At 41.4% G+C, this 27104-nt stretch overlaps 1 protein-coding gene across 1 annotated transcript; it reads right to left on the bottom strand.

The window, feature by feature from the left end:
- Positions 1 to 435: 435 nt before the first annotated feature.
- On the bottom strand, positions 436 to 27104 carry irak1 (interleukin-1 receptor-associated kinase 1). Its single transcript, XM_053318073.1, has 15 exons — positions 26952 to 27104; positions 15873 to 16040; positions 12535 to 12708; positions 9154 to 9278; positions 8862 to 9047; positions 7577 to 7641; positions 6561 to 6672; positions 6336 to 6457; positions 5998 to 6211; positions 5114 to 5182; positions 4892 to 4979; positions 4053 to 4150; positions 1904 to 2531; positions 1013 to 1114; positions 436 to 813 (listed from the first exon to the last, which is right to left on the bottom strand). The coding sequence occupies exons 1-15, from the start codon at positions 27061 to 27063 to the stop codon at positions 734 to 736; spliced, it is 2343 nt and encodes a 780-aa protein (XP_053174048.1). The 5' UTR covers positions 27064 to 27104; the 3' UTR covers positions 436 to 733.

Below are 27104 nucleotides of genomic sequence, written 5' to 3'. Positions count from 1 at the left end.
CGTCACATATAAAATCAGGGAGGCCAAAATGTCCCAAATGAACATCATACTGCATTGAAGAAGGCTTTAAACTAGCGATTGAGACCATAAACACATTTTGAAAACGTTTACTGAGGTTAGAAATCAAGTGAGAAGTTGGTGAATTCTCCATTGACTTGTATAGAGACGGTCGCCCCCTGGTGGCCTTTTGATCGAATGCAGTTCTAAGTTACTTCTGCGTTGGCCTCATTGCAGAGGACCGGAACTCTGATTACTATACATTTGATATTTTAGCACAAGGAATAACAAATTCATTAAATCAGTGAACAGATTGCAGAGATAAATGTTAATGTCAGTGCAGGTGTGATGAGGACGTCGTACCTTCATCATCTGATCCTCTGCTGCTGTTAATGTTCGGTGTGTGAGACGAGCACTACTGTGAGTTCGGTGTGATTTCTGTGGTTCTTCTCTCGTGGTTCGTTCATCAGTGCGGCGAGGAGTTTTTAAGAAGAAGTGAACATCAAAGCAGAAAACATTCAACAAACTGGCTGAAATCTATGACACAGTGTGTGGCTGCAGCGTCCGCAGTATGTCGACATCCGGGAGACTACTCTGCAAATATGGTGATGAAAAGTGGTAAAGAGTTAACAGCTTGGTCATTGTTGGTCCTGTTGGAAAGTTTCCCTCGTACGACTCAGATCCGTGCAGACTGGTTCATGTCGTACAGTCAAACCAGTCGGTAGAAACCAGTCCGTCAGTGGTGTCTAGAAGGAAGGTAATCCAGCTCGTCGCTCTCTTCCGGTCCTCTGAAATCCTCTGAGCTCCCGTCTCCGTCTGATGAGACCCATGAGACGATGAGATGAGATGACAACAAAATACGATGAGATATGAGGACATGAAACATGAGATGAGATAAAACTAAACAAGAATTAAATTATATGAAACGAGGCATGATCAAAAGAATAAGGAGATAATTGTGAGATAAAAGCAGCAGCATAAAGTGAATAAAATAAAATATCTGGTGGTTACGTACAGAGATCGTCGGAGGACAGCAGCTCAGGAGTCTGAATCCTTCCCTCCTCATAAAGCATTTTCTTCTCCAGGAATCGCTGCTTCGTGGGATTCACAACGATTTCTGACAGAAAGACGGAAATACTATTAAGATCTGTGAATCTCAAAACATCCACAAAGGACAGACATAAACACATCCAGTTAGAAATACCTGCTGATGAGTCTCCTTCCAGTGTAAACAGATTGTAATGTAACTCACACCAAGTAGCTCATGGTCTAAAAAGTCTTATTTTCTTAAAGGTGCAGTGTTTAGAATTTGGTGGCATTTAGTGGAAAAGATAATAAGTATGTTTTAAATATCATAGACTGTATAGAAGAAATGGACGTAACATCCGTGACGTCACCCATTGGTTTGTGGACTGCTGCTCGGTAGCCAATAGTTTCGAATCTGGGCAGCGCCATCTTGAAAATTTCAGGTGCATGCTGGGAAAAATAAAAACACGGATTCTACTTATATGGGCATGAGGCGGGGCCATGGGCGGAGCGGGGAGGTTGCTATGGTTGCGAGGGCTGGATCTCGAGGACATTGGTCAATCAACCTGTCAATCAGGACGTAGCCATGCCCTAATGCATACCCTGCTTTATCGTCACATATAAAATCAGGGAGGCCAAAATGTCCCAAATGAACATCATACTGCATTGAAGAAGGCTTTAAACTAGCGATTGAGACCATAAACACATTTTGAAAACGTTTACTGAGGTTAGAAATCAAGTGAGAAGTTGGTGAATTCTCCATTGACTTGTATAGAGACGGTCGCCCCCTGGTGGCCTTTTGATAGAATGCAGCTCTAAATTACTTCTGTGTTGGCCTCATTTCAGAGGACCAGAACTCCCCGCCTGGTTGTAATATTACCTGAGGGCCTCGGGGACGTTGACTGCAGAGACCCGGCAGGAGAGAGGAACTCGGCCCCGTAGAGCCCCGCTGTGGTCTGTCCTCTGTCTGCTGCGATGCCCTGCGGAGGACGGCCGGCGGCCCCTGTAGCGGCCCCGGCTCCCGTCCTGTCACTGATGCTGCTGATCTGGGAGGGGAAGTTGTACTGGTCCTCAGTGGGAACAGAAGGGTGACTGAGCCGGGACACCGAGGGCCCAGAAGGAATTTGATACTGGTCTCTGGTGCAGCTGGTGCCATTGGATCTAAACTGGGAGTACTCGGAGCGCATGTACTGGGAGAAACCTCGACTCTCATCGGTTTCACACGGGCCAACGATGGAGCAGGAAGTGGTGAGAGGCAGAGAGGAGGAGGAGTGGAGCGGGTGAGGAGGGGTGAGGCTGCCGGAGAAGGTTTTGGGATGCTGGGAGGAATCTTCCAGTGGTCCCAGTCTGGACATCTGCTGGGACAGAGCTCCCACACAGGAGTCCAGGGAGCGCGGCTGTCTGGAGTAGGACTGGGAGTCGAGGTCATGGTGAGGGCGGGGCCGCGGTAACGGGCAAGAGTTGGTCTTCTTCACCATGTTGTGGATGTCCCGAAGTTTTTCATACACCTGTGCAGTACAGAGCATAGTCACTACACAACGTTCAACCTCAACTTAAAGATTAACATGCAAACTCCACTCTTGAATTTAAAGTTTTAAATTTCAGTTTGCAGTTTTGTTTTCAAGTTCAGGTTTTAAATTTTAAGCTCATTTTAAAAAGAAACGTAAACGAAAATGAAAAGTAAAAGTAAAGGAAGGAAGGAAGGAAGGAAGGAAGACAGGAAGACAGGAAGGAAGGAAGGAAAGAAGGAATGAGGAAGGAAATGAGTAAGGAGGGAGGAGGGAGCAAAGAAAGAGGGAAGGATGGGAAGAACTAAGGAAAAATTAAAGAAAGAGGAAGGAAGGAAAGAAGGAAGGAAAGAAGGAAGGAATGAAGGAACAGTCAAAAGAGAGATGGAGTCAATTTGACCCTGAAGGACGTAAGACATTTACATTTTTTGCTCATTTTAAAAAGTCAATTTAACATTCAGTGTTTGCAGGTCCAGTTTAACAAGATGTTTCATTTGCAAGAATAAAATCTATTTCTAACAGTTTAGGTTCATATCTGATGATGAGTTTATTGTTATCCATATTTGTCTAAAAATGACCGAAATGAAAAGAATAACTGTTCTGTGTGTCACTGAAACTAAATACTTTATTGGTTTTACACACTTTAAGCAGCAGCAGCTCCTTTTTAGGGCTAATTTTAAAGGGAAAAAACGGCATTAAATGAGCATTTCTGTTGGACTGCAACCAATTAGTGAAGAAAAACTAAAACAGTTTGAATCCAACACATTAAAATCTGATGTAATGGTAATTTCAGTAGCATGCAGAGTTCAAACAGCAGTTTAACAAGATGTTTCATTTGCAGTGGAAACACAAATCTATACATTTTGTTTTGGATCATATCTGATAATGAGTTTATTTTAATCCATATTTGTCTAAAAACGACTAAAATGAAAAGAATAAATGTTCTGTGTGTCACTGAAACTAAAGACTTTATTGGTTTTACACACTTAAAGCAGCAGCAGCTTCTTTTTAGGACTAATTGAAAGAAAAAAAAAACGGCATTAAATTAGCATTTCTGTTGGACTGCAACCAGCTAGTGAAGAAGAAGAAATGTTCTGGTCCAAATAAAACAGTTTGAATCCAACACATTCAAATATAATGTCATGTAAATTTCGGCAGCATGCAGAGTTCAAACAGCAGGGTGCATCATAGTTTAAAGCTGATATTCACTGGGATTTATTTTTTTATCTGCAGCAGATCTGTTAAACAAATATGAAAGTCAAAACTTCAGCTTTCACCAGAGGGACAAATACTGTGTCTGTGGGGGGGGGGGGCTGGAAAGTTAGATTTATTTATTTAGACACAAGAAAAACAACATTTCAGTTCAAATAAATTAAGCAGCAACAGGCCGACTATAGTAGAGATATAAAATATGAAGTTTGATGCTAAAATCTGGGGGGTTTTTCCTTCAGGGAGCAAGAAGATTGGCAGGAAATGTGTTTTAATGTTAATACAGATGTGTTTCTGTACGGTGTGTCTGACCTCATTCATTGACGGTCGACTCTTCTTCCTGTAGTTCAGACACCAGCAGGCCAGAGCAACCATCTCCATGCTGCCAACGGGCTCTACGTCGCTCTCTGCTGACACATCGTTAATAAAAAAAAAAACATGAATAAAACAATAAGCAGAGGCAACGTTAATGTGTCTGTATATCACATTTTAACAAGGAGATTCAAAAGTGCTTTAAGAAAGGATGTAAAAGCAACACGTGGGAAAAATTAACCCTCCTATTGTCCTCAAGTCAAGGAAGGAAGGAAGGAAGGAATGAAAGAAGGAAAGAAGGAAGGAAGGAATGAGGAAGGAAGGAAGGAACGAACGAAGGAAGTGAGGAAAGAAGGAAAGGTGGAAGGAAGGAGGGAAAGAAGGAAGGAATGAGGAAGGAAAGATGGAAAGAAGGAATGAGGAAGGCAGGAAGGAAGGAAGGAAGGAAGGAAAGAAGGAAAGGTGGAAGGAAGGAAGGAAGGGAGGAAAGAAGGAATGAGGAAGGAAATGAGTAAGTAGGGAGGGAGGGAGCAAAGAAAGAGGGAAGGATGAGAAGAACGAAGGAAAAATTAAAGAGGTAGGAAGGAAGGAAGGAAGGAAGGAAGGAAGGAAGGAAGGAAGGAAGGAACAGTCAAAAGAGACGGGGTCAATTTGACCCAGGAGGACAACAGGAGGGTTAAGACATTTAAATCCGATTAAAAGTGTTAAATTGGAGATAAAATGAAGCTACAATCGAATAAAGACGGATAAAATAATAAATATTATTATTAATATTATTAATAATAAAAACTGAGGGTTGCTTGTCCGTGTACATCAGTATAAACACACACAGCGCTCACCTGCCATCAGCCGGCGGTCCAGCTGTTTCCTCCACTCTGCTGGAGACGAACCGTTCGGACTCTCCTGAACCTCGTCCACCAGACACTTCTACAGGACCAGAACACGATCACATCAGCCTGTCACTTATTGATTGATGATATAAACTGTGGTGTGTGTGTGTGTTTGTGTGTGTGTGTGTGTGTGTGTGTGTGTGTGTGTGTGTGTGTGTGTGTGAATCTCACCAGGTAAACCTCTCTTAGCTTTGGGTCTATCTCCAGAGCTCGACGACCGGTCAGGACCTCCAACAGCACCTGAAACACACACACACACACACACACACACACACACACACACACACACACACACACACACACACACACACACACACACACACACACACACACACACACACACACACACACACACACACACACACACACACACACACACACACACACACACACACACACACACAGGCGATACAGGAAAATTCAGTGACACATTACAAGACTGAAACACAGCTTCTTCCCCCCCAAGCTGTTAAACCAATGAATCCTCTCATCCCACTCACACTCACTGGAGGACTACAAAATAAAAGCTCTTTTTAAGTAATAATATAAAAGTGTGCCTTAAATTGTTCCAATTGTTTAGCTATGGCCTACTGTTACAACAAGGAGTGCTGCTTTCATGTTGTATATGGCACTTTATTACCTGCAGATTATCAATGATTTTATTTATTTTACTTACATTGTTTTTAATTGCCTTAAATGTTCTTATGCCTCAGAGGAAATGCTATCTAAATGTCTGACCCTAAATGTCTGACCCTCAATATAATGACAATAAAGTTACTAAACTGAAATGATTCAGCATAAACCTCACTAACTATTTAAAAAAAAAAATTAAGTTCCTATTATTTTCATGCGTCACTTATTATGTCAGACTCTTCATTTCCTGTTATGTGTTACTGATTTCTGAGCTTTATAGACTTGCATGTGTGACGTGGCATTCATCCCGACTAACAAAACTAACAAACTACATTTCCCATCAGCCCCTGCAGCAGTGGCAGCGTCTCTCTCTCTCTCTCTCTCTCTCTCTCTCTCTCTCTCTCTCTCTCTCTCTCTCTCACCACTCCGAAGCTGTAGACGTCCACGGCGGTCCCCAGCTCTCCGCGCCTCGTGTATTCATCCGGCAGGTACGCCACAGTTCCCCTCACCGTTTCCGTCTTGCCGAACGTCATCGTGTGCGACCCTGTGCGTCCCGACGGGCGGCGAGACACGAACCGAGCCAGGCCGAAGTCCGCCAGCTTTGCCTCCATGTGGCTGTCCAGCAAGATGTTCGAACTGCATAAAAACAAAGACAGAAGAGACACTGAGATCCTGCTGCAAACCGGCTGCTTCATTTGTATTTAAGAGGGCGTGAAGCAGAGCAGGAAGTGATGTCATGTTATGGTTGTGATGTAATGACCTCTTGACGTCTCCGTGGATGAGAGGTTTGTGAGCGTCGGGAGGCGAGTGGAGGAACTGCAGAGCTCTTGATACTCCATGAACAATACTGACCCTCTGAAACCAGGAGAGGGTGCCATACTTCTACAAACACACACACACACAGAGACCAGGTTAAAAAAACTGATGGCTTATATACAGAGAGAGAGAGTGTGTGTGTGTGTGTGTGTGTGTGTGTGTGTGTTACATTTTGTAGTTGGTGCTCCAGTGATTTGTTGTCCATGTAGTTGTAGATCAGACACACTGATCCTCCTCCTTCACTGTAACCCAGAAGTTCTACGATGTTCGGATGTCTGAACCTGCAGAGCACAAACATTTAAATAAGTTAAATGAGCTGCATTTACACACATACACACACACACACACATACAAACACACATACAAACACACACACACACACACACACACACACACACACACACACACACACACACACAGAGATGACTTGAGGAGGCGGAGATCAAATCACCGATCTTCCTGAGCCACAGCCTGAAGGCTTTTACTGTGAAACATCTGTACAGGAAGTTATGAGTTTCCACACACACGTACACACACGTACACACACGTACACACACGTACACACACGTACACACACGTACACACACGTACACACACACACAGACTCCTGACCTTACTTAAAGTCCTACTGTGCAATATCAATATCAAACTCAGGTATATTATTATATTTATTTACTGTTTTTGCATTAACCCTCCTGTTGTCCTCGAGTCAAGGGAGGAAGAAGGAAAGAAAGGAGGAAGGAAGGAAGGGGGGAAGGAAGACGGAAGGAAAGGAGGGAGGGAGGAAGGAAGGAAGGAAGGAGGGAGAAAGGAAAAGCGGAAGGAAGGAAGGAAAGAAGGACAGGGGAAAGAAGGAAGGGAGGAAGGTAGGGGGGAGGAAAGAAAGAGAGAAGGAGGGAGGGAGGAAAGAAAGAATGGAGGAAGGAAAGGAAGGAAGGAAGGAAGGAAGGAAGGAAGGGAGGAAGGGAGGAAAGAGAGAGGAAGGAAAAAAAGAGAGAAGGAGGGAGGAAAGAAGGAACAGTCAAAACAGACGGGGTCAATTTGACCCAGGAGGACGACAGGAAGGTGAAATTGCGACGGGGATAAAAGTTAAACTCAGATTCCACTAGAGTTAACTTTGTGGGTTTGTTTATCAGTTCAGCTGTAGGCGAACTCAGTCAGCTGATCCTCGGTGATTATACTCACTTTGAGAGTTTCTCCAGTTCAGTCTGGAAACTCTCCTTCAGCAGACTCAAGTCCAACGGGCCGTCCTACAAAAACACAGATAACAGAGATGAGTCAAAAAAAAAAAAAAAAAAAAAACCTGACTTACTTTAACCCATTTATTTATGTTGATTGATGCTTTTAATGGTTATAATGAAAAACCTGCCATCCAAATTTTGTTGTATCCTTCATTTAATAATTATGGCTGTCGTTATCTCTTGTTTTAGACCAGAGGTGTCAAACTCATTTTCATTCAAGGGCCACATACAGACCAATTTAATCTCATGTGGGCCGGATCATTAAAAAGATGGAGGGAAGGAAGGAAGGAAGGAAGAACAGAAGTAAGAAAGGTATGAAGTACAGATGGAAGGAAGGAAGGACAGAAGGAAGGACAGAAGGAGGGAAGGAAGGAAGGAAGGAGGGAAGGAAGGAACGAATGAAGAAAGGAAAAGGGGAAGGTAGAGAGGAAGGACAGAAGGAAGAAAGGGAGGAAGGACAGAAGACAGGGAGGAACGAACGAAGAAAGGAAAAGGGGAAGGTAGAGAGGAAGGACAGAAGGAAAAAAGGGAGGAAGCAAGGGAGGAAGGACAGAAGGAAGGACCGATGGAAGGACCAATGGAAGGACAGAAGGAAGGAACGAAGGAAGGAAGGAACGAACAAAGAAAGGAAAAGGGGAAGGTAGAGAGGAAGGACAGAAGGAAAAAAGGGAGGAAGGACCGATGGAAGGACAGAAGGAAGGAAGGAAGGAAGGACAGAAGGAAGGAACGAAGGAACAAAGAAAGGAAGGAAGGAAGGAACGAACAAAGAAAGGAAAGGGGGAAGGTAGAAAGGAAGGACAGAAGGAAGGAAAGTGGGCTGGATTGCACCCCTAGACGGGCCGGTTCTGGCCCGCGGGCCGCATATTTGACACCCCTGTTTCAGACAATGAGGTCATAATATAATATGATTGTAAATGTATTTTCTCTATAAAAGGAACAACTGATAAGATATTTATGGAAGCATTTGTTACAAACGTGGTAAAGGAATTAATTATAAATGGAAATAAAGTTTTAAAAAGTAATCGGTTTGTGTAACAGAAACTTTCTTTCTCTGATAACAGATCTGACATCAGCGCTCGGCTCTGAGCTCGCTGTGCGGAGCTGTGTGGGAGGATTTTAAGAGAAGCTGCAGAGATAAAAAAAAAAGAAGCAGTCTGCGGATCCCGTGCAGCTGATAAATAACCAGATAATTGGTGAGTCACGTCTGATCTGCGCTGTGATTGGCTGACCTGTTTGAGTCTCTTGACGGCGCACTCTGTGTTCTTCAGGGTCGCTTTGTACACGCATCCGAACCCCCCCTCCCCCACCAGGCGGGCGGGAGAGAACCCCTCCGTCCCAGCGAACACCTCTTCGTACACCCAGCACATCGCCAGGCCGCTGCACGCTGCCGCCGCTGCCGTATCCGCTGGGGGAGGCTAGACAGATGACATCATAGTAATCATCATCATCATCATCATCATCATATCATTATTATAGATCATTAGTTATAAATTATTTTTAGTTATTTATTGATTACTGTACTTTTCTTATCTGGGGACGAGTATGCAGACTGGAGGGGGGCGGGGCAGGTCTGGGTAGTTGTAGTGGTGGTAGTAGTTCTCCTCTTCCTCCTCCTCCTCCTCCTCCTCCTCCTCCGCCTCCATCATCTAATAAACACACCGTTGTTTCATTTCATTCATGTGGATCGATTTCACAAATATGTGTCAAAAAAATGTAAATAATAAAAAATAAGAGCAGGGCGGTGAAGCGTCTGTGGTTAGTTCAGGTGTCTGTAATAACAGTGGTTAGTTCAGGTGTCTGTAATAACAGTGGTTAGTTCAGGTGTCTGTAATAACAGTGGTTAGTTCAGGTGTCTGTAATAACAGTGGTTAGTTCAGGTGTCTATAATAACAGTGGTTAGTTCAGGTGTCTGTAATAACAGCAGGGTGGTCCACTGTCTGTGGTTAGTTCAGGTGTCTTTAATATCAGCGGGACAGTTGAGTGTCTGTGGTTAGTTCATGTGTCTGTAATAACAGCGGACAGTCATGTGTCTGTGGTTAGTTCGGGTGTCTGTAATAACAGTGGTTAGTTCAGGTGTCTGTGATAACAGCAGGATGGTCCAGTGTCTGTGGTTAGTTCAGGTGTCTGTAATAACAGCAGGACAGGCCAGTGTCTGTGGTTAGTTCAGGTGTCTGTAATATCAGCGGGACAGTTGAGTGTCTGTGGTTAGTTCATGTGTCTGTAATAACAGTGGACAGTTGAGTGTCTGTGGTTAGTTCAGGTGTCTGTAATAACAGTGGTTAGTTCAGGTGTCTGTGATAACAGCAGGATGGTCCACTGTCTGTGGTTAGTTCAGGTGTCTGTAATGACAGTGGTTAGTTCAGGTGTCTGTAATAACAGCGGGACGGTCCAGTGTCTGTGGTTAGTTCAGGTGTCTGTAATAACAGCAGGACAGTCCAGTGTCTGTGGTTAGTTCAGGTGTCTGTAATAACAGCAGGGCAGTCCAGTGTCTGTGGTTAGTTCAGGTGTCTGTAATGACGGCGGGACGGTCCAGTGTCTGTGGTTAGTTCAGGTGTCTGTAATAACAGCGGGACAGTCCGGTGTCTGTGGTTAGTTCAGGTGTCTGTAACCTACTGAATTTACAAACTAACAACACTTTAAAACAGGATTACTGGACTCTGAAGGCACTTTGTGGATGTTTTTGGCACTGTACTTTATATGTAATTGTTATTTGCTCTGAATGTCAATAAAGATATTTTTTTTTTAAAGACAAAAAGCTTCACGAGATGAACTGTTGATTTATCTATAAATACGAATCAGTCAGCCATGCTCGGCGATAAAGCGTCTGGTTTCTCTGTTAACATCTGATTATTCTTAAACAGGATGCCGTTAAAAAATGGTGTCAGCTTAGGAAAAAAAACAACAAACTGCAAAAGATTCTCAGAAATGTGGCTGAATTCAATGTTAGGTTGATGATGTAACCAAACCGTCGCATCAAGAGAAGCGCGTGTGAACATCTGCTGTGGTTTCACACATCAGCCCCACCTGAGAAATTCGTAAAAAAATGCACAACCACACTGGTTAGATAACGTGAAAACCCTGAACACAGACGGGAAGCTTATATTCTTTTTATGATGATTCCTTCGTTTGCTCTTTGTGTGATGTGTGACGTGTGTGTAACTCTAAAGCTTAAACCACACACAGAGTAAAAACTAAATATTTGATTCACAGGTTCACTTTAAAAGGATTTAAAGTAAAGGCTGCATTTATATAGTCTTTAATTAACTGTTCAGAGCTGCACACACACTCACTTTCACACACAAAAATTATAAATTGACAAAAAAATAAGCTTAATTAGGAACACCTGTGCAATCTAATACAATCTGCTTTAAATTCTACTTTTTTATGAAGTTCATACAATCTTAATTTTTGCTAATATTGTCAAAAAGGTGATAATTCTACTTTAAGTTTATTATTGAGGTTGTACTAAGTGGTGCTGGTGTATTAAGGTGCATTATATTATATATCATGTCTGTTAATGGAGTGGACAAAATATTAGGAACACCATTCAATATAATGCACCTTAATACACCACCATCACCCACTATGACCTCAGTAAAGTTGAGGGTGATAAGTGTCCATAGTCCCGCTCATAGGGCCTGATTTACTAAGATCCGAAATAAAAAGGTACTAAATTGCATGTGCACATTTAGTTAGCGTGCGTTTTGCAGGTGATCTACTAAGAATAACTGCGTCAATGACAACAGGTGCAGACAGCAGTATTTAAAATTAGGGTTTTGGTAGTTGGTAACTTTGGGGAGAGAGAGGACTTCAGCATCAAATTTGAAGAAGTACAACTTTCAGATCCCTCCCCCTCCCTCTCCGCTGCTCCCCTCCCTGCCTCCAAAGCCCCTCCCCCAGAGGACCACGCGACCACGTGCACGTGATCGGTAATACATGAACTACTCTCCACACAGCTAGATATAAAACGCTTTACAGTGACTTTCACATGGCTATACCTTACCTAGAAACTCGGAGATATGAGCTTGACCGAGCTGAGGGGGAAGGGGGAGGGGCCTGTGAGGAGGAAGGGGGAGGGGCCTGTGTGTGTGAGCAGTGATTGACAGCTGTCAGACACTCCATCAGACACAATCCTGGCTCTGATTGGTTCAGTAGGAGCAGTAGGCGGGGCTAAATTAGCCTGTTTTTTCCCCCCCAGATTACTAGTTTCATGTAATGCTGTCTTTACATAGTGACAGTTTTAGACAATATGACAAAAAGTTACTTTTATAAGACTTACCAACTGCAGCTTTAAAGGAGAGTTTAGATATATTAATATTAGAGGTTCTAGTGGAGGAGGTTAACAAATATATTGAGTTATAGCATGAATATATTACCAGGAAAAGTAGTAGTGGTCAATGTTGTTAGTAAAACCAAAAATATTCCATTACAAAAATAGTGGAAAAAATCCATATTCTGTCATTGTTCCTCCGTCTCCTCGTCTCCATAGTAACAGACGGTTAATAACTTCCCTTCAAACGTATTATTTATAGACGCAGTTACTGTCAGAAAAAATTACCGTCATGTTTGGTAAATCACAATACGTGCGCTAAATAACATATTTGCATTTTCTGCTCCATGTATTTTGCACACTGGGGTATTGCTGCATCTTTCAAATGTGTATTATCTTTTTGCACATTTGAATGATGCAAGCCTCACTGCGCCGCGTTACCTAGGTGATGTCAAGTTTACACACGTTTATTACACACGCAAACTTTTAGTGAATCAGGTTTGAGATTTGAGTCACAGCATAAAACATGTGGACTGAAGCACCAGTGTGTGTGTGTGTGTGTGTGTGTGTGTGTGTGTGTGTGTGTGTGTGTGTGCATGTGTGTGTGTGCGTGTGCCTGTGTGTGTTGTTACCTGTCCAGCAGCCTTCGCAGATAGTCGGGGCCTCAGATGCTTTGGGAGGAGGGTCGAACTGAGAAGGAGAGTAAGAAGGAGACGGGCGAACAGGAGCAGGAGGAAGAGGAGGAGAGGGAGCACGAAGAGGAGGAGGAGGAGGAGGAGGAAGGGTATACTTCATCCTGGACACGCCTGCAGACAGAGACACAGATTCAATGAGTGTCAGTCAAGTAACGTTAAACTCCGAGCAGCAGGTGAGCCAACTGTCAATTAAGACATTAAAGCTGCTGTAAGTCTTTAAATCTTATTAATGGAGCAACAGTTTCCAAAATGACCATCAGCACATTTATTAAAGCAGGGGTGTCAAACATGCGGCCCGTGGGCCAGAACCGGCCCGCTGAGGGCTCCAACCTGGGCCACTTTCCTTCCTGTGTTCCTTTCCTTCCTTCCATCTGTCCTTCCTACCTTCCTTTTTTCTTTTCTTCGTTCCTTCCTTCCTGTCTTCCTTCCATCTGTCCTTCCTCCCTACCTTCCTTTTTTCCTTATTTCGTTCCTTCCTTCCTGTCTTCCTTCTATCTGTCCTTCCTCCCTACCTTCCTTTTTTCCTTTCTTTGTTCCTTCCTTCCTGTCTTCCTTCCATCTGTCCTCCCTCCCTCCCTTCCTTTTTTACTTTCTTCGTTCCTTCCTTCCTGTCTTCCTTCCATCTGTCCTTCCTGTCTACCTTCCTTTTTTCCTTTCTTCGTTCCTTCCTTCCTGTCTTCCTTCCATCTGTCCTTCCTACCTTCCTTTTTTCCTTTCTTCGTTCCTTCCTTCCTGTCTTCCTTCCATCTGTCCTTCCTACCTTCCTTTTTTCCTTTCTTCGTTCCTTCCATCTGTCCTTCCTCCCTACCTTCCTTTTTTCCTTTCTTCGTTCCTTCCATCTGTCCTTCCTCCCTACCTTCCTTTTTTCCTTTCTTCGTTCCTTCCATCTGTCCTTCTTCCCTACCTTCCTTTTTTCCTTTCTTCGTTCCTTCCTTCCTGTCTTCCTTCCATCTGTCCTTCCTCCCTACCTTCCTTTTCTCCTTTCTTCGTTCCTTCCTTCCTGTCTTCCTTCCATCTGTCCTTCCTCCCTACCTTCCTTTTTTCCTTTCTTCATTCCTTCCTTCCTGTCTTCCTTCCATCTGTCCTTCCTCCCTACCTTCCTTTTTTCCTTTCTTCGTTCCTTCCTTCCTGTCTTCCTTCCATCTGTCCTTCCTCCCTACCTTCCTTTTTTCCTTTCTTCGTTCCTTCCTTCCTGTCTTCCTTCTATCTGTCCTTCCTCCCTACCTTCCTTTTTTCCTTTCTTCGTTCCTTCCATCTGTCCTTCCTCCCTACCTTCCTTTTTTCTTTTCTTCGTTCCTTCCTTCCTGTCTTCCTTCCATCTGTCCTTCCTCCCTACCTTCCTTTTTTCTTTTCTTCGTTCCTTCCTTCCTTCCTGTCTTCCTTCCATCTGTCCTTCCTCCCTACCTTCCTTTTTTCCTTTCTTCGTTCCTTCCATCTGTCCTTCCTCCCTACCTTCCTTTTTTCCTTATTTCGTTCCTTCCTTCCTGTCTTCCTTCCATCTGTCTTTCCTCCCTTTCTTCCTTCCGTCTGTCTGTCTGTCTGTCTGTCTTTCCTTCCTTCCTTCCTTCCTTCCCTCCATCTTTTTAACAATCCAGCCCACATGAGATCAAATTGGTTTGTATGTGGCCCTTGAATTAAAATGAGTTTGACACCTCTGTATTAAAGGGTCTGAATTTAGAGACTGAGACCAGAATGATGAAAAATAATCGACTTATTCTTTCTGTAATATTACCAAAAGTAAGACTGAATGCTCCTGAAAATGTCAAATGGTGTAACCACAAAAGAATGATAAGTATTAAATATTTGATCCACCTACAGTGTATTTAAGTGGACTTATACTGATAATTAATTACTGGTGATTTGATTTTCTTTGTGTATCAGAGACGAAGACACAGAGATAATAAAAGTGTGAACTTTCTAAAAAACTGGGAGGGAGTTCCCGCCTTAAATGATTCACACAGGGGAGATTTTACTTTGTGGGAGGAAACTACAGGTCTCACCTTGTCCTCTTCTCACGTCAGGTTGTATTTTGTCACTCTTCTTCAATTGGAAGTATTCTCTGAACTGTATTATAGAGTAATTAGTAGTTATATAGTATTATATAGTTCAGTAGTTATATTCTCTGAGCTGTATTATATCGTAGGGCTGAGCGATTATGGCAAAAATCAAAATCACCATTAACTGAACTTTTAACCTCGATTATGATTAATGAAGGATTATCTCCACCCTTGATGTATTTTCACAGTTTCTTTAGTTTAGTATTTTCCACTGCTGCCCTCACACATGAGGATCTTTAGGGAGGGAAAATAACTTTGTGTCATATGTTTTGACTGTTCCTTCCTTCCTTCCTTCCTTCCTTCTTTCCTCCCCCCTACCTTCCTCCCTTCCTTCTTTCCTTCCTTCCTCTTTCCCTTTCTATCTCTCTCCCTCCTTCTTTCTTTCCTCCCTCCTACCTTCCTCCCTTCCTTCTTTCCTCTGTCCTTCTTTCCTTCCTTCCTCCCTTCCTCTTTCCCTTTCTACCTCTCTCCCTCCTTCCTTCCTCCCTCCCTCCCTCCCTCCCTCTCTTCTTTCCTTTCCCTCCTTCCTTCCTCCTTCCTTTCCTTCCTTCCTTCCTTCCTTCTTCCTCCCTCCTCCCAACCCTTCCTTCTTCCTCCCTCCTCCCAACCCTTCCATCTTCCCTCCCTCCCTCCCTTCCTTCCTTCTTCCTTCCTCCCTTCCTTCCTTCCTTCCTTGAGTCGAGGACAACAGGAGGGTTAATTGCCCAGCCCTACTCTATAGTAAGTAATATATAGCCTAATATAAGTTGGAGGAGAGCTATTCTATTCTATTCTATCATATATAATATATATATAATGAATAATGAAATATGAATTGAAGTCAACTGTCTGCTAATAAAGTAATAATGAAGAAAGACGACATCAGGACACTGTGAGACACTTTCAGGCGTCTATAATAATACCGCTGTCTGATCTGTCAGTGTGTGTGATGTGTTTGTGTCTCGTAGTGTTGAACCTACAGAGGATTAACAGACACTCTGCGGCTTTAAGAAGCTTTATAGTGAGTTTCAGCTCATTGTTTATCTGTCTGACCGCGATTTCACTGCATTGTTTCACTCTCAGCGCTCTCAAAGCTTCGTTTTCAGAGATAAAAAGCTGTAAGAGAAGCCATGTTCACTATCTGCTCGGAGCCAAACGGCAAACAAGTGAATTTTTAATGTTTTGTAAAATGTCCTGGAGAGTCAGAGGTCAGAGGTCAGAGGTCAGAGGTCAACTCACAGCCCAGGATGATGTCTCGGGGTCGGAGCAGCTGGAGACACTCCAACAGGTCGAGCAGCTCCCCGACACGACCGTTCCTCATCCCCCATTGGTGCATCACCCAGTCGGTCCGCCTGTCCTTCCTCTCGGCCAATCGCAGGGTCGTCTGATCTGTGAGGACTTCTGAGGCTGTGAAAAGAAAAAAGCAAGAGATTAAGATTATAATCTGTTCACAGCTGATAACAGAACATTAGATAAAAGTTGAATCAGTCAGTAAAAAACATGTGATTTCTTTAGTGAGTTAAATCGAGATGATGGCAGATGATCAGCTCGTCTCAGGTTATTATTTAAGAATATTTAGAATTAAGAGATTTTGTCACACCGGTTATGTCAAGTTGAGTTTTTGTCCTGTCTCCATGTTTGTTTTGTGACTTCCTGTTTTATTTTGGTATTAACTCTCCTCTTGTTTCAGGTGCCTTGCCCTTCCTCATGTGTCACCGGTCTGATTGTCTTCCCTGATTCCCGATTGTGTCCACCTGTTCCCCATTTCCCTCCATGTGTGCTTATAGGCTGCGTCTCCGAGTGTGTCTTGTCTGTCGACCAGAGTACAAGCGTCCTGTCCTAGTTAGTCATAGTTCATAGTCATAGTTCATAGTTAATGGTATTGGTAGTGTGTTTATTCCTCAGAAGAGTGATTTTTTGTTTGCCATTTAGTTTTTCAGAGCTCCTAAGTTTAGTTCTCCTTTTTCCCTGCTTTTCCCTCAATTGAGGCACTTTTGGTTTATTGCTATTTTTTAAGAATAAAGCCTTGTCAGCTAATCCAGAGCTCTGCATCCGAGTCCTCTCCTTGAGTTCCTGCCTGATAGATTTAAGGAAAAACACCTGAATGCTTATATAAACTTATAAAACTACAGTAGCAACAGACGTACAGTTAAATAACAGCAGGCTTGAAGTGACGGGAGGATTCACACAGAGCGATGTCATGTTACTTTTAGAGATCACACACATTAAATTAAATTAAATAAAATAAAAATGCATCTTACAAACATGATGAATAATTAATTTTATGTATTTGTCATTCTAAGCGTATCTATTTAATACATACAGTGAGTTTATCGGGAGCCAAAGTGCAAAAAAAAACTGAATAAATACACAAAAATGTAACATTAATTATGTAATATTATGTAATATTAGGTTCCTGCTATTGCTCAAGTGTAAGAGGAAGTCACACTAAATACAGTTAGACCTATAGAAGCAGTTTTTGTTCCTGTTTCTTTAACACTGCATAATTATTTCCTGTATTTTCTGGTTGTAATCTAATAAAAGAGATTTATAAATAATTATATATTGGTCATTATAGCATTGCTAAAACAGCTAATCTAATGGTGGCCCATAAGACTTTTATAAGATCATCCTTCCTTCCTTCCTTCCTTCCTTCTTTCCTCCCTTCTTTCCTTCCTTCCTTCGGTCTGTAATTCCTTTCTTCCTTCCTTCCTTCCTTTCCTTCCTCCCTCCTTTCCTTCCTTCCTCTTTCCCTTTCTACCTCTCAGCCTCCTTCCTCCTACCTTCCTTCCTTCCTTCTTTCCTTTCCCTCCTTCCTTTCCTTCCTTCCTCCCTCCTACCTTCCTTTTTTCCTTTCCCTCCTTCCTTCCTCCCTCCTTTCCTCCCTTCCTTCCTTCCTCCCTCATTCCCTCCCCACTCCCTCCCTTCCTTCCTTCTTTCTTTCCTCCCCCCTACCTTCCTCCCTTCCTTCTTTCCTCCCTCCTTTCCTTCCTTCCTCTCTCCCTTTCTACCTCTCTCCCTCCTTCTTTCTTACCTCCCTCCTACCTTCCTTCCTTCCTTCTTTCCTTTCCTTCCTTCCTTCCTTCCTCCCTCCCTCCTTTCCTTCCTTCCTTCCTTCCTTCCTCCCTCCCTCCTTTCCATTGCTAAACCAACTAATCTAATGGTGGCCCATAAGACTTTTATAAGACCATCCTTCTTTCCTTCCTTCCTTCGGTCTGTAATTCCTTTCTTTCCTTTCCTTCCTCCCTTCCTTCTTTCCTCTCTCCTTTCCTTCCTTCCTCTTTCCCTTTCTACCTCTCTCCCTCCTTCTTTCTTACCTCCCTCCTACCTTCCTTCCTTCCTTCTTTCCTTTCCCTCCTTCCTTTCCTTCCTCCCTCCTTTCCATTGCTAAACCAACTAATCTAATGGTGGCCTATAAGACTTTTATAAGACTGCCCTTCCTTCCTTCCTTCTTTCCTCCCTCCTTTCCTTCCTTCCTCTCTCCCTTTCTACCTCTCTCCCTCCTTCTTTCTTACCTCCCTCCCACCTTCCTTCTTTCCTTTCCTTCCTCCCTCCCTCCTTTCCATTGCTAAACCAGCTAATCTAATGGTGGCCTATAAGACTTTTATAAGACCATCCTTCCTTCCTTCCTTCCTTCTTTCCTCCCTCCTTTCCTTCCTTCCTCTTTCCCTTTCTACCTCTCTCCCTCCTTCTTTCTTACCTCCCTCCTACCTTCCTTCCTTCCTTCTTTCCTTTCCTTCCTTCCTCCCTCCCTTCCTTCCTTCCTTCCTCCCTCCCTCCTTTCCATTGCTAAACCAACTAATCTAATGGTGGCCTATAAGACTTTTATAAGACCATCCTTCCTTCCTTCCTTCCTTCTTTCCTCCCTCCTTTCCTTCCTTCCTCTTTCCCTTTCTACCTCTCTCCCTCCTTCTTTCTTACCTCCCTCCTACCTTCCTTCCTTCCTTCTTTCCTTTCCTTCCTTCCTCCCTCCCTTCCTTCCTTCCTTCCTCCCTCCCTCCTTTCCATTGCTAAACCAACTAATCTAATGGTGGCCTATAAGACTTTTATAAGACCATCCTTCCTTCCTTCCTTCCTTCTTTCCTCCCTCCTTTCCTTCCTTCCTCTTTCCCTTTCTACCTCTCTCCCTCCTTCTTTCTTACCTCCCTCCTACCTTCCTTCCTTCCTTCTTTCCTTTCCTTCCTTCCTCCCTCCCTTCCTTCCTTCCTTCCTCCCTCCCTCCTTTCCATTGCTAAACCAACTAATCTAATGGTGGCCCATAAGACTTTTATAAGACCATCCTTCCATCCTTCTTTCCTCCCTCCTTTCCTTCCTTCCTCTTTCCCTTTCTACCTCTCTCCCTCCTTCTTTCTTACCTCCCTCCTACCTGCCTTCCTTCCTTCTTTCCTTTCCTTCCTTCCTTCCTTCCTTCCTTCCTTCCTCCCTCCCTCCTTTCCTTCCTTCCTTCCTTCCTTCCTTCCTTCCTTCCTTCCTTCCTTCCTCCCTCCCTCCCTCCCTCCTTTCCATTGCTAAAACAGCTAATCTAATGGTGGCCCATAAGAATTTTATAAGACCATCCTTCCTTCCTTCCTTCTTTCCTCCCTCCTTTCCTTCCTTCCTCTTTCCCTCCTTCTTTCTTACCTCCCTCCCACCTTCCTTCCTTCCTTCTTTCCTTTCCCTCCTTCCTTTCCTTCCTTCCTCCCTCCCTTCCTTCCTTCCTTCCTCCCTCCCTCCTTTCCATTGCTAAACCAGCTAATCTAATGGTGGCCTATAAGAATTTTATAAGACCATCCTTCCTTCCTTCCTTCTTTCCTCCCTCCTTTCCTTCCTTCCTCTTTCCCTTTCTACCTCTCTCCCTCCTTCTTTCTTACCTCCCTCCTACCTTCCGTCCTTCCTTCTTTCCTTTCCTTCCCTCCTTCCTTTCCTTCCTTCCTCCGTCCTACCTTCCTTTTTTCCTTTCCTTTCCCTCCTTCCTTCCTCCCTCCTTTCCTTCCTTCTTCCTCCCTCCTACCTTCCTTATTTCCTTTCCCTCCTTCCTCCCTTCCTTCCTCCCTTCCATTGCTAAAACAACTAATCTAATGGTGGCCTATAAGACTTTTTGCACAGTACTGTATAATCAAACTAATTCAGCTTTATTCTTCAAAATAAACAGTGATTAAAAATTAACAATTTAATTATTAAATCTAATAAATAGCTTCAACATTTCTCCTAACACTGTAAATACTAGAGCAACAGATAAAAGGAAGTCACGTTCCTTTCAAAATAAAAAACGTGCCTCTTTTCTTCCTGTTTGATTTGTACTGTGTAGGATGGTGTGTGTGTGTGTGTGTGTGTGTGTGTGTGTGTGTGTGTGTGTGTGTGTGTGCATGTGTGGTGGTGAGGGGGGGAGTTCAAAAAGCCTGAGACCACTGGACAAGATACTTCCTGTTTTGCATTTGTGTCGACCGTTTCAAAAACAACTCAACGACTTAAAGGAGAAGCTGAGTTTTTGTAAAGATGTGCATGAATTTCAGAGAGATTCAAACACTCAGACTTTAATGTGGAGCAGGGTTTTGTACGTAATGATGACAGAGCTTTTACGTAATAAAAAAAAAGAAATCCCAACATTACCCCACATACACACACACACACACACACATACACACACACACACACACACACACACACACACCCGATCCATGCACAATGTACAATGTCTTCTGTTATAAAAAATTAGGATTATATTGTGATTGAGATGTCCTATTTTTACATTTTGATACTTCCTGTCTCAACGGTTTGCTGAGACTGGCAGATAGAGTTGGGCGACAGAGGGTCAGAGACAGGTCGGAGTGTCTCTTTTTAAACTTCTGCTTGTCTACTGAGTAAGGAAATTGAGAAAACGTTGTCATGATGCTATCTATGGAGGAGCCTTTTCTATTGTAACTCTGTACAAGCTAAATAAATTCAACTTAAACTTTGATATTTCGAATCCAGTCTCCTTATTAAAGGTGAATCATTAATAGCATATAACAATGACGTTATAGAAACAGGAAGTGATGAAATGCCATAATAATTTATGAATCAGTGATGAGGAAACAGAACAAGGCAGAAAAAATAATCATGTAAAAAAAAAACAAAAGAAAAAAGTGATTCACACAATACGTGATTGAGGTTGGCCTAAAAACCACTGTTTAAAAGAAAACAGGAAGTGAGGAAACCTGGTCAAAACTCTCATGAATCAGCAATGAGGAAAGAAAAAAACCACACAGAAAGAAATAATGTGAAGTTTCTGATTAGCCAAATAAAATAAAATAAAATAGAGAGATACATAACATGTAATAAACAGATAAAAAATAAATAGTTTAAAATAAAAATAATAAAATAAGACTAAATAAATGATAAAAAAATAAAAAATGAGTAAAAACCAGAAGTGTAAGGTGAGGGTATTAAATTGCATATTAAGATTTAAAAAAATTAAAATTAAATAATAAAACAACTAAAGAGGAGATGTGATGAAGTAAAACCACAAAGTAAAAAGAAGATTATGAAAGAGAAATAAAACCCAGACGTAAAACAGGCTACAATAAATGAATTTCTGTGTTCAGGATTTGGTGGGCTGGTCTGAAACCCGTCCCTGCTGCTGTAGAGGTACAAATACATTCAGCACACACTACTACTACTACTACTCAAAGGTACCTACTCAACGTGGGCGGGGTCGTCATAGCAACGGTTCCGCGAAACTGCCGTGACTCCGTTTCACACGCGACACAAACACATAAACAATGGAGGACATGGAGGCTGTGGTGTACTTGCTGCTGTATGTGGCTTTCTGTCACACACAAAGCAACTAAACTGCGCCGTGAGGCTGTAACCAAAGTCCTTCTAAGGCAAGTCGTCTCACTCGGCGGCAAAATTGGCCACGCCTCCGGGCAGCTATTTGGCCATAGGAAGACCAACCGGCTATCTAAATGAATAGGGAGAGAGCTGTATCTCCATTTTCCGAGGTCTAAGGGACATAAAAAACACATGTTTTGAAATCACGATGAAAATCAAACTATAATCGCTGAAAGGGTTTGATGGTTTGGTATCAAATTAACGTTTTAAAAGCCTTTTTCCTTACAGGCATCTTGGACTGCGCATGCGCAATACTTCACAACAGTCTTCATTTACGGCAGGCACTGACAGCAAGACGTCACCTTACGCTCACAGCAGAGACAGGAGTTTGCTCACAGTCAACTTTCCCAGATCATGCCACAATTTTGGATAAAGCATTACAAAATATATGTACACAAAGTAGTATAAACTGCTGATCATGTGTTTTAAAATGTCGCTGTTGAAAATGACTTCCAAGTGTCGCAAAAACGTGACCGCGTAGGACCAGCGAGATGATTGGAGCAACGGCACCAGAAGAGGCGGGACATGTGCAAACACCGGCCATCTTGGCGTTACGTAGTTTCCCTATGCATTTCAATGGGAGTGATATGTCTCCTCTTATTATAATGTCTCTGCTGTAACGCTGTTGCCGGTATTTAAAAATGGCGGGTTTGATTCTTGTGTTGGATGTCACATGACTCTCTACCAGTGACGACACTTCTGACCAATCAGGGGCCGGCAGTCTGTTGACGTCACATTTAGTATCGGCTCGGCTCGCTTGGAACCTCACATATATATATATACTGACCTCAGCAGAGCAGGTGCTAAAAAAGTAGCAGGTACCAGGTACTATCCCTAGTGGAAACGCAAAAAACCCGAGTCGAGTCGTGCTGGAACTGTGTAGTGGAAAAGCGCCATTAGCCCCCGAGCTAGCCGCCGAGCTAGCCGCCGAGCTAGCCACCGAGATAGCTGCCGAGCTAGCCGCTGACTTAGCAGCAGACAGCTCTCAAACGTAGCGTCCATGTTTCTGGTAGAGGTGGTGACTTTGATTGACAGGTGACACTTGGAAGGGGGCGGGGTTTAAATCATTCAAATTTGGCAGGGTGGTTAACAACACACTTTTCTGTGGTATGTCAAACTCAGAACACATATTTATTCTGACTTTACACAGACTGCGGTTTTTTATCCACACTGTGCTGCTCTGAGGTCTTCAGTAAGGCTGATCTGTCTCATTTTTAGGTAAATGGGAAACAAAGAAGTGTGACAACCTGCCCCCGGTACACCCTTTCAGTGGAGGAAGTGTTAAAACGACCTGTAACAAAGGAACAGCCACATGTACTGCCGCGTCACTCTGTGAGTATCGGCTGTGATGAGAAAACATGACAAGAGTTTTTGGAGCTGATGCCGACACAGAAGAATATTTCGATATATTGGCCGATAATCTTATTTATATACACAGAATATGGACATAAACACACTTTTTTTTTTGCCAATTATGCTTCAAATGTGGTTATGAAGACGTTAGATGGTGATGCCGTGATGTTAAAGGGTAAACTTTATTGATCCGCCTAAGTGGGAAATTCAAAACTTTTATTTAAATAAAATAAAATAAAATAATAATAAAAAAAATAGGATAAAATGAAATAAAATAAAACATAAAATGAAATAAGATAAAATAGAATAAATTAAATTAAAATGAAATAAAATAAAATAGAATAAAAAATAAAATAAATTAAAATGGAATAAAATAAAATAAAATAAAAAGAAATAATATATAAAAAATTAATAAAATAATCTCTCAAATAATCTGCGATGTTTTATATGTTCTACTATATATTTTCTTTTAAACAACCAAAAAACATATGTACATCTATGTTAAATTATGTACATATAATTAATTTAACTTACGTAAATATAAGTATAGAAAGGAAGGAAAAAAGGATCATACACAGAGAAAATGCTGCCCACACAAAGTTAAAAAAATAAATATATATATCGGTACATATCAGACAACATATAAGCCAATACTGATATATCTGTGATAGGCCGATATCGGTTGGGCTCTCACCTTGATAAGCTATCTTTTAAAGAACAAAAACACGCTGTAGTGCCGTCTACGTGAGGAACTTCAGGTATTCTACCCTCTAATAGACTCTAAACCTCCAGGAGGAGAGCCGGGCTTTAAAGCCAATTTAACACAGCGGACAAACTGTGTAATTTAACTTGTCGAGGTTCCTCTTTTAAATTTATTTGGGCTTTTTATCTCTTCTTATTTGTTTGAATGTTGTAATATTTTATTTTTAACCCATGCTGTTTATTTTACCTCGCTGTGCTTGTTTGCTCTGGTTTTATTGTTTTAAATGTAAAGTGCTCTGAGCTGCATTTTATATATGAAATAAACACATAAACTTTACATCACAGGACAACTAAAACATGGACAAACAAGTTTTATGGTGAACTCGGGTAGTCGAGCGGTTAAAGTGTGTGTCACGTAATCGCAGCGTCACTGGTTCGAATCCAACAAGGGAGTTTTCCTGCAGGTCGTTCCCCTCTCTCCCCCTGCTTCCTGTCGGCCTTTCTGCCTCTACTGTGCTCACAAATAAAGGGTCAAAATGCAAGAAACCCAAAACCTTTTTAAGCAAGAGTCATGCAACACTTCATATGTGTAATATTAAAGGAAATGGTGCAACAATGATGGCAGAGAGAGTGTTTTTTGTGTGTTTCATCTTCCTTTTAGTTCAGTACTTAATTTATTTTTATGCTGTCTTTAACTAAGCACTTTTTAAACTTTAACTTATGGCACCGATATTGGATTGCTTTCAATTTCTCTGTACATGCACAATGACAATAAAGACTATTCTATCCTAAATAAAGTTATTATTATTATAATTACAACATCATGCAGTGCTATTGGGCCTAAAAAACAAAATGATTCGAAACTCGAAGAAGAGCCGCACCATTACTTCATTCATTTTTTCCTCGTTTAAGTTCGGAGGGCTAAACAGGAAGTAGTCGGTTCACCAAGCTTTGCAGTGTTTCCCATTAATTATATATAATGTGGCGACCCACCATAGTCTAATTTCTGCCCCCACAGTTTCATAGTGAGCCAGACGTTTCAGTAGTAAAGCACACAATCGTTTAGAGCATACATTTTTAATGTTTTATAGATAAATAACCATTTAATTTTGCTCTCAGAGTGTGTGTGTGTCCCCCCCCCCCTCCCACTGGACTGAGGTGCAAACACCATAATCTCACTTTCCCTTTGGGCCTCATGATGCAGAAGCAAAGCTGAAGAGGAAGAACATATTTTGGTTTTTCACAGGAATGAATGGGACCTCCGCCTCTCACGCTTGTATCCAGTTCTCTTTATCGTGAGTCCTCATCATGAATCAAAGTATGAGTTCAATTAAAGCAAACCACTTCCTCCTTTAAGATGGTTTTGCTGTGCAGTAGTAAGAGCCATAATGTGGGGATATAAATGTAGTTAAATATTATACACATTTTATAGTTTATATTTTCAGTCTTTCTAAAAACAGACAGGTTTATTCCAAATGTGCAGCACAGTTTATTTGTGCACTTTATTTCAGAGTAGTGAGTGACGTCATGTGCGGCAGAGTAGATTTAGGAACAGGAGCAAGTTGTTTTTCTACCGTGTGATCGATTTAATTTAATGTTTTTTTGTTTCAGTAAATATTTTTAACTATTACACTGTTCATATTCTGACTTGTAATTAGTCTCTTCATCAGTTTGATTAATATTATGGAGAAAAAACAGACATTCACAATCACTATTTTGTAGTCCAGGTGATCATTTAGTGGAGTATGATGAATATAAAGTTGTTTTAACGCTGATTTTTGCATCTTTTAAAAATATACACAAGCCAAACTTGTATATTTGCATAAAAAAATAAAAAGAGTGACGCATTTTATTTCCATTTATATATACTGTAGGTCATGTTAGGAAAGTTCAGCTTAGATAAATCTGTGTATCAGGTGTTTTTACAGCTCTAAAATGTAAAAATAAACAGTATGTAAAGGTTAAACTGAATTCAACCTTCTCTCATTTACATCTAGAGACTAAAGTTTCTGTTCCTGCAGCTCGTTAGTGGCTCATTGACACCAAAATGGAAAAGGCCTCTATAGTAGTCTTTAAGAGGGGAGGGGGATCCCCACTGACCATAACGATTATAACAACACATTTATCATGGCCACAAAACCACAACAAAAAATTCCCTTTAATTTCACTATTCTTGCCTCCCAGCTCAAAACAGCTGATTTAATTTAATATATTTTAATTGTTTGAATTTAATCAGAATGAATATATATCTGGTGTATGTTTTTTTCTGATTAATGTATTTATTTTTCTTTATTATTGTGATTTAATCTTATCAAGTATTGTTAATATTTCTCCTTATTATCATTATTTTATTATTTATTTATTTAATTTTCCTATGTTTCTTTTTTTTCCTTCTGTTTGATGTGCTGTGCAGCTGTTTGATATATAAATATTTAAAATGTTACCAATTGAACACTGCACACTTGTATATAACATAAGGAATGTATGTATATTGTAGATTTATATAATTAAAGATTATTTAAGAGATTGTTTATTGTATATAGTATTTTATTTCATATCACTGCACCATTACAAGGCAACTGTTGTGTCCATTTTTAATTTCCCCCTGGAGGGTTTACCAAAGTTTACCTCACCTTGTCTTTTACTACAGATATATAAATAGACACTTTAACAAGCCTCATATACTACAGGAAATTACATCTACACTTAAGAAAACCGCACGTAGCACTACATAAAGATACACCTCTGACTAAAAACTAAAAAGTTGCTACTAAAAATACCCAAAAGTTGTGCTAATAAAAGAAATATATGTGTATAAACATGAAATAAATCATAATAAAGTACTCAGTGTGCTAAAAGGTGGCAGTAAAAGCTTCCTGCAGTATCTAAAAAATATATCTAAAAAGATAAAACACCTTTCTTTATATTCTGAATCACTCTATAAAATGTTAATCATAGAGGGGGGAGGGGGCTTTATATTAAATTATATGTGTATAAACTTTTAATAAATCATAATTAAATACTCAGTGTGCAAAAAAAATGCCCTGCAGTATCTCAAACAATACATCTAAAAAGATAAAACACCTTTCTTTCTAATCTGAATCACTAATAATAATAATAGAGGGGAGGGGAGGGGCTTTCTATTATTTTGCCCCTGACCCAAAAAGAGACATCATTATATTATTAACTCATTTTATATGAAGCAGCTGTTACAGATAATAATATAGTCTCAGTCAGATGGGATCAAATCACTCCTGTTACTTTATGTTTATATACTTTAATGTTTTTATGCTGATATTTGTGATTTTTTAACACTTTTCTTTTTTCATCCACAGACACAAATCCCCCCTTTAACATTCATGTTAGCTGTTAGCAATTAGCACACAGTCTTCAGTTCTGGTTCCGACTTACCGAAACGGGTCCAGTCCTGGTCTGACAGTCCGTCCATCACCTGGCAGAAGTCCACCAGATCTGAGGCGGGTAGGTTGTAAAGAAACTGTCCTCTGAATCCTTCTCTGGACATCTTTTATTTAACGGGAAATACTTACAGTCTGTCTAAAAAGT

Source organism: Scomber japonicus, chromosome 4 (assembly GCF_027409825.1).
Source record: "Scomber japonicus isolate fScoJap1 chromosome 4, fScoJap1.pri, whole genome shotgun sequence".
NCBI lineage: Eukaryota > Metazoa > Chordata > Actinopteri > Scombriformes > Scombridae > Scomber > Scomber japonicus.
The sequence above is the reverse complement of the archived record's forward strand: the minus strand, read 5'-3'. Positions and strand labels throughout refer to the sequence as shown.